General features: G+C 37.6%; 1 protein-coding gene across 1 annotated transcript in view; it reads right to left on the minus strand.

The window, feature by feature from the left end:
* RALA (RAS like proto-oncogene A) overlaps window positions 1-16,777 on the minus strand; it is a 113,926-nt gene that overhangs the window by 21,254 nt on the left and 75,895 nt on the right. Inside the window, exon 2 of the mRNA XM_037056527.1 lies at window positions 8,538-8,690. Within this exon, the coding sequence (XP_036912422.1) occupies window positions 8,538-8,651 (114 nt within the window). The 5' untranslated portion in view covers window positions 8,652-8,690. The remainder of the gene's footprint in view (window positions 1-8,537; window positions 8,691-16,777) is intronic.

A 16,777-nucleotide genomic window follows, 5' to 3' on the forward strand; every position in this document is an offset into this window, starting at 1 on the left:
TCAACAGACGCGGAAAAAGCATTTCATAAGGTACAACACCCATTTATGATAAAGGTACTTAGCAAAGTGGGAATAGAGGGAGCATTCCTCAATATAATAAAGGCCACGTATGAAAGACCTACAGCCAACATCATACTCAATGGGCAAAAACTAAAAGCTTTTCTACTAAGATCAGAAACAAGACAAGGTTGTCCACTTTCTCCACTTCTATTCAATATAGTATTGGAAGTTTTAGCCTCAGCGATCAGGCAAGAAAAGGAAATAAAAGGCATTCAAATTGGAAAGGAGGAAACAAAACTGTCATTGTTTGCGGATGACATGATAGTGTACATGGAAAATCCTATAGCCTCTGCCAAAAAACTGCTTGAACTAATAAATGAATTTGTCAAAACAGTGGGATACAAAGTCAATATCCAGAAATCAAAGGCATTTTTGTATACCAACAATGAAACAGCAGAAGCAGAAATCAAGGGAAAAAAATCCCATTCTATATAGCAAAAACAAAAATAAAATATCTGGGAATAAATCTAATCAAGGAGGTAAAAGACCTGTATGCAGAACACTATACAACACTGAAGAAAGAAATCAAGGAAGACAGAAACAATTGGAAACACATACCGTTTTCACAGATTGGAAGAATTAACATAATCAAAATGTCCATACTGCCCAAAGCAATTTACAGATTCAATGCAACACCTATTAAAGTTCCAATGGCATATCTCACAGACATAGAGCAAACACTGCAAAAATTTATATGGAACCATAAACGACCCTGAATAGCAGCTGCAATTTTGAGAAAGAAGAACAAAGTAGGAGGGATCACAATACCTGATATCAAACTGTATTACAAGGCCACTCTCATCAAAACAGCCTGGTACTGGCATAAAAACAGGCACATAGACCAATGGAACAGAACGGAGAACCCAGAAATCAACCCAAATCTCTACAGTCAATTAATATTCAACAAAGGGGGCAGTAACATAAAATGGGGTAAAGATAGCCTCTTCAACAAATGGTGTTGGGAGAAGTGGACAGCTACATGCAAAAAAATGAAACTCGAGCACCAACTTACACCATACACCAAAATAAATTCAAGGTGGATAAAAGACTTAAATATAAGCTGTGAAACCATTAAAGTCCTAGAGGAGAACACTGGTAGGAAAATATCAGACATTCCACACAGCAGTATTTTTACTGATATGTCCTCTAGAGCAAGGAACATAAAGGAAAGAACAAACAAATGGGATCTCATCAAAATAAAAAGCTTCTGTGCAGCTAAAGAAAATAGCATTAAAATAAAAAGACAACCAACTGTTTGGGAAAACATATTTGCCAATGATACCTCAGACAAAGGTTTAATCTCCAAAATATACAAAGAACTCACACGACTTCACTCTAAGAAGACAACTAACCCAATTAAAAAACGGGGAAAGGACTTGAAGAGACACTTCTCCAAGCAGGACATATAGAGGATCTAAGGACACATGAAGAGATGCTCAATATTGCTTGCTATCAGAGAGATGGAAATTAAAACCACAATGAGATACCACTTTACACGGGTGAGAATGGCTATCATAAACAAAGCAATAAACAACAAATGTTGGAGAGGGTGTGGGGGAAAGGGGACTCTGGTCCACTATTGGTGGGATTGCAGACTGGTACAACCATTATGGAAAACAGTATGGAATTTTCTCAGAAAACTAAAATTGGACCTGCCTTTTGACCCAGCAATTCCACTGCTAGGATTGTATCCTAAGAACCCTAAAACACCAATCCCAGAGAACATATGCATCCCAATGTTCACAGCAGCACAATTAACAATAGGCAAGAGCTGGAAGCAACCTAGGTGCCCGTCAGTAAATGAATGGGTCAAAAAACTATGGTACATGTACACAATATAATTTTATGCTGCAGAAAGAAAGAAGGAGCTCCTACCTTTTGCAACAGCATGGAAGGAACTGGGAAGCATTATGCTGAGTGAAATAAGCCAGGTGTTGAAGGCCAAATACCATATGATCTCACCTTTAACAGCAACCCAAACAACAAAACAAACAAGCAAGCAAAATATAACCAAAGACAGTGAAACAGAGAACAGGGGGACAGTGACCAGAGGGGAGAGGGGAGGGAATTTCAGGGGCAACAGGGGAGGGATTCAGAGGAACATATATAAAGGATACATGGACAACAACTGAGAAGGGTGAAAATGGGAGGGAAGGGGGGAGCACGGGCGGTGAGATGGGATGGGAATAATAGACAGAAAAGTGTACTTGAAAAATAATTAAAATAAAAAATATATATAAAAAAGTAATTCTCAAGACATGTGAGTATCACAGGAGCAGTTATGGCCTCTGGTCATCCTCTAGCCTCTTGTCCCTCCTGTGTATATAAGTACACACAGCCAGCTACGGATCCCATTACAGGAAAGCAGAGAAGAAAAACAACAGAGTGAGTCACAAAAGGTCTTTGATTATTTTTGATTTTTCAAAGGCTAACTCTGTCATTTTGACTGATGTAACAAAAGAAAAACCTGAACATCTCACAACTCCTGAAACTGAGATATACCATAAACACAGAAAAAGGACGGTCACAATTCTCAAGCTGTAGAAATTGTCCACAGAATATTTTCACCTGGGAGAAGGTCCACCTCATTAACCTTCAGGGGATGGCAACTGAAGGATATGGCAGAGAAAAGGGGTTGGACCAACTCAAAGAGATGATAACCAGTCAGAAGCAAGATGGGTTGAGACAAGGATGATTTCTAAAGGAAAGAATAAAACATGGAAATTAGCAGCACAAATGGGAAGTGACAGAAAGAGACAATTTGGGACTGTAAATGAGATCATTGGAAAAAGTAGTGGAATATGCACTGGAGTGAAACCACTGAATTATGGGATTATGCCCCCAGAACTCTTAGCATAGCAATATTGCCCCCCCCCCCCACNTTTTGCCCCCCCCCCCCCCCCCCCGCGGACAGAGCAGGACTCAATTTATTACATAGCCTCTGCCTTCCTCAGTCTGTTTTCAGGGAAGCAGCAAAGTCAATCGCCACAAGAAAACCAGCCAACCCTTTTCTTTTTTGCTTCTCAAATTAGTGAGAAAATGTGAATGTAAATGTTCTCCCTGTGGCTGTATCCTCACACAGTGGTGACACAGTAGCGAATGCTGTGAGAAAATTTAATTTTGTGTTTCCTTCTTAATATTGAGGCCGACATCCCTTTGAAAGTGCTAATGGACCCTCTCTTGTTCAGAGTCCAGTACATTTACCTTTAAAGCTTTTCTATAAAATGTCCTTTAAAATAAAGAATTCTTCTGGGATGTAATACTAAAAAAAAAATAAAAATAAAAATAAAATGAGATAAAGAATAGTGTTTCATAATGATAAAGGGATCAATCCAAAAAGAAGACAGAACTCTTGTCAAAACATCTATTTAACTAATAAAGGAGAATGTAAATATATAAAGCAAACACAGACGTACATAAATGGAGAGAACAACAGTAAGATAGTAACAGTAGGGAACTTTAACACCCCACTGACAACAATGGGTTGAACATCCACATACAAAATCAACAAGGAAACAGCGGCCTTAAATGACACATTAGCCCATAGGGATTTAACTGATATTTTTGGAGCATCTCACCCAAACAAGGCAGAATATACATTCAAGTACACAGAATATTTTTGAGAACAGATCATATGTCACACAACAAAACAAGTCTCAAGGTTAAGATAGAAATCATATCAAGCATCTTCTCTGACCACAGTAGTATGAAATTAGAAATCAATTACAAGAAGAAAATTGAAAAACACTCAGATAGGTGGAGACTAAATAATGAGTAAGTCAATAATAAGATCAAGGAAGAAATCAAAAGATACACTGAAACAAGTGAAAATAAAAACACAACAACCCCAAATCTATGGGGCACAGCCAAAGCAGTCGTAGAGGGAAAATTATAGCAATACAGGTCTACCTCAAGAAGCCAAGAAAGCCCTGGCCAGGTCGCTTGGTTGGTTGGAGTATTGTGCCCATATGCAAGGTTGTGGGGTGGATTCCCCATCAGGGCACACACAAGGATCAACCAATGAATGCATGAAATAGTGGAACAACAAATCAATGTTTCTCTCTCCCCCTTCTCTCTCTCTAAAATCAATAAATTTTTTTAAAAGGACGCATGAAATATTTTAAATAAACAATCTACCCTTACACCTAAAGGAACTAGAAAAAGAAATACAGCCCCAAAATGGAAGGAAATAATAAAACCACATCAGAAAAAAAAATTAAAGAGTGTAAAAAAATTTAAAAGATCAATGAAAGCAGAAGCTGGTTCTCTGAAAACTTGAGCAAAACTGATAAACCTTTAGCCAGACTCATCACAAAGATTGAAATACTTAAAATCAGAAATAAAACAGGAGAACTAACAACGGATGCCACAGAAATCCAAAAGAATTTAAGAAAATATTATGAATTGGACAAACTGGAAGAAATGGAATATTCCTAGAAACATAAAATCCTCCAAAAACTAATTGATGAGGAAGAAACAGAAAATCTGAACAGCCCCATAAATACTGATGAAATCAAGTCAGTAATCATAAACCTCCTAACAAGCAAAAATCTTGGGCCAAATAATTGTAACCAAACATTCAAAGAAGAATTAACACCTATCTTTTTCAACCTATTCAAAAAACTGAAGAGGGAAGGCTCCTAAACTCATGTTGCAAGGCCAGCATTGTCCTGATAACAAAATCAACAAAATCACTATTAATAAAGAAAGAAAGAAAAAGAAAAACTGAAAACTATAGGCCAATATCCCCGATGAACAGAGAAAAATCCTCAACAATATTTTAGCAAGCTGAATTTAATAATACATTAAAGATCATACACTATGATCAAGTGAAATTTATTCCCAGATGCAAGGCTGGTTTAATATTAAGAAGTCAATTAATAAGATAGACAGAACACCACATAAATAAAATGAAGGTTAAAAATCATATGCTCATATCAGTAGATGCAGAAAAAGCATCTGACAGAATCCAACATCCATTCATCATAAAAATTCTCAGCAAAGTGGGGGTAGTGGGAACAGATCTCCACATAATCAAGGTCATACATGACAAATCCACAGCTACCATCACACTCAATGGGAAAAGTTGAAAGCTTTTTCTTTAAGACCAGGAACAAGACAAGAATGTTCACTTTCACCACTTTTTTTCAACATAGTATTGGGAGTCCTGGCCACAGCAATCAGATTGGGGGAGGGGGACAGGGAAGACATCCAAATTGGAAAGTAAAAAACTAAACTGTCATTATTGGCAGATAGCATGACACTACATATAAAGAATGTGAGTCAACCAAAAAAACCTACTGGACTGATAAATAAATTCAGTAAAATAGTAGAATACAAATGAAAGGATACACCATGCTCATGGATAGGGGGAGAGGATTAACATTGTTAGAATATCCATACTATCCAAAGCAATCTACATATTCTATTGTAAATGCTATGAAAATGTCAATAACATTTTTTCACAGAACTAGAACAAATAATCCTAAAATTTGTAAGTATTCTCAAAAGAGCCAGTATAGCCAAAGAAATAGAGAAAGAACAACCAAGTTGGAGGTATCACACTACCTGCTATCAGACTATAATATAAGGCTATAATAATCAAAACAACATGGTACTGGCATAAAAACAAACACATAGATCAATGGAACAGAATAGAAAGCCCAGAAATAAGCCCATGCCTCTATGGTCAGCTAATACATGAGAAAGGAGGCAAGATTATTTAATGTAGTAAAGACAGTGTATTCAATAAATGGTGTTGGGAAAACTGGACAAATGCATGCAAAAAACTGAAACTATACCACTTTCTTACACCATATACAAAAAACCCTCAAGTGAATTAAAGACTGAAATATGAAACCTGAAACCTAAACACTCAGAAGAAAACACATACACTGAACTCTTTGACATCAGTCTTAGCAATACTTTTTTTGGGGGGTATATGTCTCCTCAAGCAAGGGAAACAAAAAACAAAAACAAATGCAACTGTGTCAACTTTTTCCCAGAGTTTTTTCACAGTGTAGGAAACCAACAAAACACAAAGACAGCCCTGGTTGGTGTAGCTCAGTGGATTGAGCACAGGCCTGCGAACCAGAGGATCTCGGTTCCATTCCCAGTCAGGGCATATGCCTGGGTTGCAGGCTGGTTCCGTGCAAGCCAGTTCCCAGCAGGGGACGCACGGAAGGCAACCATACATTGATGTTTCTCTCCCTCTCTCCTTCCCATCTAAAGATAAATAAAATCTTTAAAAACACACAAACAGCCCCCCCCCAACCACAAAGACAACCTGGCGAATGGGAGAAGATACTTGCCAATGATATATACAATAAGGGGTTAACATCAAAAATTCATAAAAAACACATACAACTTCACACCAAAACCCCCAAACAATCCAATTTAAAGGGGACCTGAATAGACATTTCTCCAAAGAGGACATTACACAGAAGAAAACATGTTCAGTGTTACCAATCATCAAGAAATGCAAATTAAAACCACAAGAAAATATCACCTCACACCTGTTAGAATGAACCAATAAATCAACGAACAAGGGTTGACATGAATGTACAGAAAAGAGAGCTCTCATGAAAGAGAGCTCTCATGTACTATCGGTAGGACTCCAAATTGGGGCAGCCGCTGTGGAAAAAAGTAAGGAGGTGGTTCCTCAAAAAATTAAAAATAGAACTACCATATATTTCAATAATTCCACTTCTGAGTATTTATCTGAAGAAATATTAACTACTAATTTGAATAAACATATGTACCCTATGTTAACTGCAGCATTTATAACAGCCAAGATATGAAAGCAACCTAGATGTCTACTGATAGATGAATGGGTAAAGATATGGTACATATACAAAGGAATATGACTCAGCCATAAAAGAGAATGAAATCCTGCCATTTGGGACAACGTGGATAGACCCTGAGGGTAGTATGCTAAGTGAAGTAAGACAGACAAGGAAAGACAAATACCATATGAGTTTACTTACATGAAATCTAAAAAACAAAATAAAGGAACAAACAACACAGATACAAACTCATAGATATACAAAGAACAAACTGATGGTCTCTAGATTAGAGGGTTTGTGGAATGGGTACAAATGTAAAAGATTAAGAAGTACAAATTGCCAGTTACAAAAATAGTCACAGGAAGATAAAGTACAGCATAGGGAATACAGTCAATAATATTTTAACAACTACGTATGGTGTCAGATGGGTACCAGACTTATCAGGGTGATCACTCTGTAAGTCATTTAAATGTCTAATCACTATGGTGTACATGTGAAACTAATATAATATTGTGCATCAACTATAATTGAAAAATAAATTATATGTTTTTTAAAAGATGGCAATAATTTTAAAAAGGAAAAGACACTGTTAGCTAAGATGCTACAAAAAGTACTTTGTGGAAAAATGTCTTATAAGCCTTAATTTTTTTAAAAGAAACCATTACTCTTACCATTTGACAAAAGTAAATAGTCTGTATACTTTGATTTAAAACAATGAAAGGGTAGCTATAATATGTAAATGAACAGTATGGACAAAAGAATTGAACAGATAAATTAATAATTTCATTTAAAGCACTATTTCAATTTTCCCTCTGTCCACATTTTTTATTATAGTCACCAAGTGGGGCAACTCACGGATTTGAGAATTTTGTGTTTATGAAAAAAATGTTATAGAAGGAAGCAATAGAAGGAAACATCGGGGGGTAAAAATCTTCAAGATTTTTATCAAGAGACCAGGTTTAAACAGGCTGGATAACCTTTCTGCGGGTTTGATTCCTCATCTGTAAAAGGGAGATACCACCACATATCATATAGGAATATTATGAGGATGAGGTAAGAAAGAGTAATGGCAAAACCCTGCTTCTACTGGGGAGGAAGAAGAATTAAGGATAAATGCTTAAATTAGATGACCAACTCCTAAATCACTAAGAATTGATAAGAGTCTTCTAGGGAAAGAATCTGGGTTAATAAGGTCAAATATAAATACATGATGCACACACATCTGTTAAGCTGTCTAGCAATTATATTTTAGGGATAAAGCCTTTACCTGTTTAATGGTGAACACAGTACCATGCCAAATAAACAATGAACAATATTTTCACTGAAGTTATTAAAGGACACCTTATGTATGTTAACCTCAGGTCTCAATTAGGTACTATATCCACTAGTTCTATTAATTTAAGGTGAAAATTGCCATGGAAACACTAAAAATTAATAAGCCAAGGTTAGATTGCTAAAAAATAGGTAGTGTTTGCAGTTTTGTTTTGTTTTTTAAAGTATAAGGTTTTTACAAACCTTGAGTTATAGGTTATATCAAGTTGTGTGTAAATGTGGCTCTAAACTTAAAAATAAAAAATGATGAATAGTTTTCAAAGATGCAAGGAATTTATCCAAAATAGCACCAAAACTAAGGTAGAGAAATACTCTCTGGAAGCCCAAACTTTTGATATCCATTATAATATCAGCACATACCTCATCATACATGAACTGTAGAGTCAGAGCAGACTTGCCAACACCACCACTGCCCACCATGATGACTTTGTGTAAGGCCAAAGAATTCTGGCCCTTGGGCTTATTTGCGGCCATCTTATATCACAGAGTTCTCACCAAAGGATTAAGAAGAATCTAAAAGGAATGAGAGAATAAGTAATGCTTAGTACATTTATGATGTCCTTATGCTTCAAGATGCTAGTTTTCGTCCTGTGGTGATTTTAAAGATGGCAAATGAAGTACGCTCATTTAAGAGAAGAATCATATCAGAGAACACCATGGCGACAAACCAAATATGTAACTCAAAAGCATTTCTCTTGTAACAGTTTTCAATAACGAGCTATGACCAAAAGTAGGAATTTCCCAATGCAACCACACTGATGATAACAGAGCTGTGTGAGAATATAATCACACAGATTATGAATACTGGTTAAATTTTGGTCACTTTGTTTTCATATTAACCTCTATTGGCAGTAATTATAGAGACGTTTCTTCTAATTCCAGTAAGAAACTAAACGGCAACAAAAAGATTGCCAATTGAAAGACTTACTTACTTTCAGTTTAGAAAAGAAGAAACTGTATTCCAACAACTTGGTGGTAGAATTATCAATAGAATCCACCACCACCTATCCCAATTCTCAAATATCCTATCTCTGGAACATCCATGTACCTTGGAGTGAATGGCCAATAAACAAATGTCTGAAGTCCTGGATCTCATGTGCCCTCTCTTTCCTTGGAACATGCTTCATCTGTTTACTACATGTACGCGCTCAGTGTTGAAAGGCCAGGTTCCTCCGGGAGCTAAAGTGGTGAGGTATATTAATGGCACCCAGTTACCACTGGCCATGGTGCTAGGCCTTAGAAATGGAGGCCATGAAGTCACAAGAAATACTGCACCTGTGGAGACCCAAGCAAAGAGATCTTTTGTTATAAGATCCAGGGGACTGTACCCTTCCTTCTCGGTATCTTTTTGACTTATATCGGCCACAGATATAGGTTTCCCATGTGGTAGCTCACAGGACAACACTCCATCCTGCCTGCCTCCCTATCTTGTGCCAGTCTCTCCCAGCTTGGCTGCATCAGGCAGATGCTGGTCTCCCTTAGTTCTTCATACACTCTTCTCCATCGCTTGGCCTTGTTATGCAGGTTCTTCCAGTTGGCATATTCTTATTCTAGCTAACTCCTCTCAGTTTTGGAGTCTCAGCGTTAGCTGAAACTCCACCTAAGTTAGGCTCTCTCCTGCCCTTTGCTCTCCTTATTACATCTGATACTTTTCCATCATAACCATCATCAAGTTGAAACTGCTTCAGTCATTTGTTGTTTTAATATGGGTCTTCTTCTCCAATATACTACAAGTAACCAGAGGGCAGGAGCCATGTATTCTTGACTTATTTTACACTTTCAGTAACATACAGCAAAATCAGCCATTTAGTTTCTGTGTTAAATGAACAAATAAACAGATGTTCGAAGTCTGATTTAACCTTGGGGAGTGTTTTAGGCTGTACTGATGCAAAGTAGCTCTTGCTATGAGAGATTCAATCATAAGTTGGAGCAAGGACAGTCTGGCTGGGGTCTGTGTCTCACACACTGTCTGTACAGGGCATTAAGACCTGGGCATTGCTTCAGGCTGCACCCAGAAATCATTTCCGTATGCCTAACTGCCCAATACAGAAAAGTATTAAGAAAATAGGACCAAGCAATCTTGCTGTTCATTTAATAACATGAACATGTTAACATCCTTAGAGGCCGCTTTTAATATATAGAGAGCATAACTGAGATCACACTAGACATGCAATTTGTATACTGTTCTTAGCATTATATTATAATAATTTTAGCAGAAGCATCTTGAACTGTGAACTGTATCGTAAAGGATTCACACTTGGAAGCTAGAAGTTCAATTCAACTAAAAAAAAAACAGGAATTGAACCCCTCTTTTTCCTGGATACAAGGAGATGATCAATATATTCAGAATGATATCACTGCTCAGAAATAGTGAAAACAGTATACTTCAACTAAGTAATTAAATGTCTGAAAAATACCAAGCCTAAGCAAATTAGGGAGCATGCTGTTGCTGGTGTGCCTACATAAATCAGGAAATAACTTCTTTCTCACTATCATGATGTTCACTTGGAGGCTATAATCATTTCATGGCCATGTAACTAGTTATATATTTAAAACAGTGAGTACTACATGAGCTCAAGGTGTTACCACATCATTTAATACTCTAAAGTTGTGTGTGCGTGCACATTTTTAAAGCAAAACATTTAGCAGTTACACAAACTGGGCTAAAACACTTTTCTTTAAAGAACAATTTAAAATATAGTCTGTGACTTAGAAAAGACAGAGGGTCTCAAAGACATTTTTCCAAAGTGCAACTATTCCCTAATAATTATGAGTTGCACATCCCATATTTTCAAAAGGCTATTCAGAAAAAGAAGCTCCTTCCAAAAATATACTCCTCTCCTCATTTTAAAAACTTGGCATTCTGCAGTTTAGCTCCCAACCCTTAGTCTAGATGTTGCTTTGATGGTAAAGAAGCGAAAGCCCTACCTACCTGGAATATCAGACAAATGAAAAAATAAGAAAATCCCATTTTTTATGCTAAGTGCAACAAAGCAAGTAAGGGGGCACTGGGATAAAAGGTGGGGGGAGGATAACTAGGAAGATCAAGGATGACCCCTTTGAAGAGACGACATCTGAGCTAAGGTCTGAGTTTTATGAAGAAATCAATTCTGAGAGAAAGAATATTCCAGACACAGAGAATAATGATGCAAAGAACTAATATGGCAGAGGATTTAACATGTTCTAGGGACCAGAAGGCCAGAGTATATGGAGTCTTGGGAATGACTGAGAGATAGGAGAGGCCAAATCATAAAAAGCCTTGAAGGCTGTGGAAAGATGTTATAGTTTTATTACAATTATGATGAAAAGCCTCTGGAGAGTATTTAAGCAGAATTGTGACATAATTTCATTTTCATTTAAAAATGATTACCATAGCTGGTATATGGATGGATACTAGAAATGTAAGAATTGAAAGCACAGAAGGCTATCCCATAATCCATGCAAAACAGAGGCCTGAACAGGGGCCGTGGCAGCAGCAGGAGCAGCAGCAGCAGCAGCAGCAGAAATGGCACCTCTAACAAGTACTGGTGTAAGTACCAATACCACCTATTCTGGGATGGCCACAGCAAACTTTTAGTAAGTTTTCATTAATAGTTAGGCACTGTTTTGAGCACCTTACACATATTAACATAGTTGGGCACCACCTTTCATGTGTGAACAAGCCTATGAGATGTGTACTATTTTAACTTTATTTAAAAGACGAGGAATCTGGGTCACAGAAGATGCCTTGCTCAAGGCTGAGCCAGGTTTCAAACTGGAGCAGCCTGGCTCTCCTAACCACTATGATGTTTGGGATACTTTTGGAGACAGTAGGCAGGACTTGATTGACTAGATGGGGAAAAACAAGAGTAACTTCTAAAAATACCTCAATGTGTGGTGGTACTACTTCCTAAGATGGAGAAAGATGAGGGAAAAAAATAAGTTCTGCTTGTGTATTAGATATCCAGTTGGAGTTACTGCACCAGAAAATGAATGTCCAGTCTGGAGTTCAAGGGTGAAAGAAGAGATGGGGACAAAAATTTGAATGTCAGTTTACAGATGGTATTTAAAGTCACAAAAACTGAATGAACTCCTTGGGAGTATGACGAAGACGGGTAAGCGAAGGCAGCAGAGGACAGATACCAGAGACAACCCAACAGTCTGGTCCAGGAGGAGGAGTGGCCATGTAGGAGGAAATCCAGTGATTACATAGTCATAGAAGTTAACTGTCAAATCCTGCTGAGAATGAGATTAGATAAGGGATGAACAGAGAAATGATTACTAGATTTGGCAAGATGGAGACAGCTAGTGACCTTGGGAAGAGTCATTTCACCAATGAGGTAGGAACTATAGCCTGAATGGGGTGGGTTGAAGGGAGAACAGGAGGCATAGAAATGGACTTTAACTCTGAAAATGAATGGTGCCGTGCATAGACAAGGTCTTTTGTTTGGTTGCTTTTAAAACTATTAACAAGAGATGTTTATATGATAATCACCTAAAATATCTAGTCTCCTCACACCAATACAAAAGAATGGAAAGGAATAAAAGTTACATAAAAATATAAAAGTCATATAAGAAGTTTGATAAATTTTACAACTCAAAAAATTTTTACTTAGCAAAATCTTTAATTAGCAAACTAAAAAGTTAAAACTGAAGGAAATACTTTCAATTCACTTTAAAGGTAAGAGGTAATTTCCCTACACAAAAATTTACTATAAATAAGATCACAATTACAGGGAAATGTGCAAAAAATATGAATAGTTACAGAAGAGGAAATATAAATGGCTCCACATATGCTCAGCCTTGCTGATAAGAGAAATATAAATAAAATTATATTGAGACAGCACTATTTTATCCCTCATACTGATAATGTTTGTGAAGGTCAGCAAGCTCTAGTCCCCTTGGCAGGCTTTTTAAGAATGGTTTTATGTTTGTTTTCAAGGGTTGTAAACAAAACCAAGAAGAATGTGAAACCGAATGTAGGAGATCACAAATCTACATGTTTACAGAAAGTTTGTCAATACCTGGTGTAGAGAAACAGGTACATTCATTCATTGCAGTAGAGGTGCAAGGTAGATACACGGCAGGACAACCTTTACCCATTTATTTGGAGGCAGCTCAATCATATCGTTTAAAGTAGAAAAAAACCCCCCAAACCCAAAACCCTGAGATGTTGAACAATGTACCTTGTATGTTATGACCTACATACAAAGATGAGAAAAAAGGGTTATTTAAAAATTTACTTGTTGGCCCTGGCCAGGTAGCTCAGTTGGATAGAGTGTCATCTTAATACTCCAGGGTTGTGGCTTTGTTCCCTGGTCAGGGCACATATAAGAAACAACCAATGAATGCATAAATAAGTGCAATAACAAATCAATGTTTCTCTCTCCCTGTGCTCTAAAATTATTTTTAAAAAGAATTCACTTGTTTATATATCTGAAAGAATATAAAGAAATGTTAACACAAGGTTCCTGTGAGGACAGAAAATAAGTCACTGTTGGATAGATATGGAATAGAGAATTTTTGCCTTATAACGTTTTGATTTTTTATCACATGAATATATAGTTCACTTTAAAGACAAAATCAGTCATAAGCCAATAATGCAAGCCTATTTATTTCTTGTATTCACTTGAGAAAAAGTGCAATAAACTACCTTCTTGTTACTATATATCAACTAGAAATCGAAGGACTGAACCTCAATTTTATTTATTTCTTAACTATATTTCATTGATTACGCTATTACAGTTTTTCCAATTTCCCCCCCTTTATCCCCACTCCGCCCTGGACCCCACGACCCTCCAGCATTCCACCTTCTTCGTTCATGTCCAGGGGTTGCACATCTAAGTTCTTTGAGTTCTTTCAAATAAGTTCACATAAGTTCACACATAAGTTGCACATATAAGTTCTTTCCTGTACCATTCTTAACCTCTCCCTGTCTATTTTATACCTACCAGTTATGCTTTTTCTTCCCTGTACCTTTCCCCCCCATTCCTCTTCCCCCTCCCCACTGAAATCCTTCCATACGATGTTCATTTCTCTGATTCTGTTCCTGTTCTAGTCGTTCCCTTAGTTTTTGTTTTTGTTGTTTTTCTTTTCTGTTAGGTTCATTTGTTGATAGTTGTGAGTTTGTTGTCATTTTACTGTTTATATTTTTTATCTTCCCTTTTCTTAAATAAGTCCCTTTAACATTTCATATAATAAGAGCTTGGTGATGATGAACTCCTTTAACTTGACCTTATCTGGGAAGCACTTTAGCTGCCCTTCCACTCTAAATGAAAACTTTGCTAGATACAGCAATCTTGGCTGTAGGTCTTTGGATTTCATGACTTGGAATACTTCTTTCCAACCCCTTCTTTCCTGCAAGGTTTCTTTTGAGAAATAAGCTGACAGTCTTATGGGCACTTCTGTGCAGGTAACTGTCTCCTTTCCTCTTGCTGCTTTTAAGATTTTCTCTCTTTATCTTTAATCTTGGGTGATTTAATGATGTGCCTTGGTGTATTCCTCTTTGGGTTCAAAATCTGGGACTCTCTGGGCTTCCTGAAAGTCTATTTCCCTTACCAGATTGGACAAATTTTCCTTCATTATTTGTTCAAATAAGTTTTCAATATCTTGCTGTTGTTGTTCGCCTTCTGACATCCCTATAATTCAGATATTGGAATGTTTCTGGTTGTCCCATAGATTTTTAAGACTCTTCACTTTTTTGAATTCTTGTTTCTTCATTCTGCTCCCATTAGATATTTACTTTTTCCTTTTGTTCCAAATCATTGATTTGAGTCATGGTTTCCTTTCTGTCACTGTTGGTTCCCTGAACATTTTGCTTTACTTCAGTTAGGGTATCTTCATTTGTTCTTTCATTTTTCAACCAAGCTCAATCAGTTCTGTGAGCATTTTGATTACTAGGGCTTTAAGTTCTCCATCAGATAGGCTAGCTAGCTCCTCATTACTTTGTTCTCTTTCCAAGGCTTTGCTGTGTTCTTTCATTTTGGCCCTATTTCTTTGTTCAGGGCACAAGTTAAGTTGTAAGGGGGTGGGGGCCTTAGGTATTTGCCCTGGCAGGGCAACCCTCCTTGCTGAGCCTTCGGGGAAGGGACCAGAAAAGGAACAATGCAGCTTCCCTGCTTGTCTCTATCTACTTTTCAATGAGCTCTCCTACAAGACTGGGAGTTTCTCCCACCACAGCAACCGCTGTAGCCCATAGTCAGCTCTGAGTCCCTTTTCCAATTCAGCCAGCCCTGCCCGCCTGGTCCACCATCTCATTGAGGTTTCTCTAAGCTGGCCCTGCCTGCCTGGTCCTCAGCCTTGCCGCAGATTCTTACTGGTCTGGTTGTTTTGGTTGATTGTCTCGTTAATTCCTTGGTTGTTCTCCATGCAGCTTGATTTTCTGGCACTTCTGGTTGTTTACTGATTTTAGATTGGTTGTTATCCTCCTTTCGGTTGTGTGAGGAAGTGAAGGGTTTCTACCTATGCCTCCATCTTGGCCACAACTCTCCTCAGGGACTGAACCTGAATTTTAATTAAAATATGACTTCTCTATTTGTGTTTTCCTGCTTCAAGTAATGACATAGGTATTCTTAAATTTCAAACTGTTTGGTTTATTTGGTTCCTCAATTATTGTTGTCTACCTTTTACTGTTCAATTTTTTAAAGTGGTATCATAGAATAATACTATAGAATTTACTTGATTATGGGTGGGCTTCAACTTTTTAAATTTACTGTTTTTCTCTGCTTCACCCAGAAACTAAACACCTACACCATGCTCACAGTGTTCATTTAGATTTTGAATTAAGTGATTTTTCCTCTCTCCCTCCTTCCTTCCTTTATCAACAAATATACCGAGTGTCTACCTTGTTATGTAAGGCACTATTCTAGTTGTTGCCGATACGGAGCTGAATTCCGCAAGCCGAGGTCCCTGTCCTCGTAAGTTTAGTTAATGGGTACCCATACTGTATTAGTTTCCTGTTGCTGATGTAAAAAATTACCACAAAGTTGTAGTGATCTGAAAGAAAATAAATGTATTGTCTTACAGTTTCAGGTGCTAGAAGTCCAAAATGAATCTTAAGGGGCTAACTCAAGGCATCAGTACGGCGAATTCCTTCTAGAGGCTCCATGGAGAATTTGTTCCTTGCCTTTTCTACCTCTATAGGCTGACTTTCCATAGCCCTTGGCTGCATCGCTACAGTCTCTACAATGGTCATATAGTCTTCTACAGTCTCTACAGTGGTCATACATTCTTCTCTTCTTTCTCCTTCTTTGAAGGACATTTGTGATTACATTTAAAGTCCACACAGATAATCCAAAATAATTATCCCATCTCAATCACATCAGCAAAGTCCCCTATACCACAGAAGGTAACATTCCCAGATTCTGGGGATTCAGATGTGGGTATCCTGTTAGGCCATTATTCAGCCCATCACATATAGAAAGTGAGTCAAGGCACGTCAGATCACAAACTTTCAATCCAGACACGAAGCTCTCTATTTGAAACTTTAAGAAATTTTCTGACAGCCCTGGCTGGTGTGGTTCAGTGATTGAGTGCTGGCCTACAAATCAAAGGGTCGCCAGTTCGATTCCTGGTCTAGGGCACAAACCTGGGTTGCGGGCCAAGTTCCTGGTAGGAGGTTT

This window comes from Sturnira hondurensis, unplaced genomic scaffold (assembly GCF_014824575.4).
Source record: "Sturnira hondurensis isolate 20B ecotype Veracruz unplaced genomic scaffold, ASM1482457v3 Scaffold0008992, whole genome shotgun sequence".
In the NCBI taxonomy this organism is placed as follows: domain Eukaryota; kingdom Metazoa; phylum Chordata; class Mammalia; order Chiroptera; family Phyllostomidae; genus Sturnira; species Sturnira hondurensis.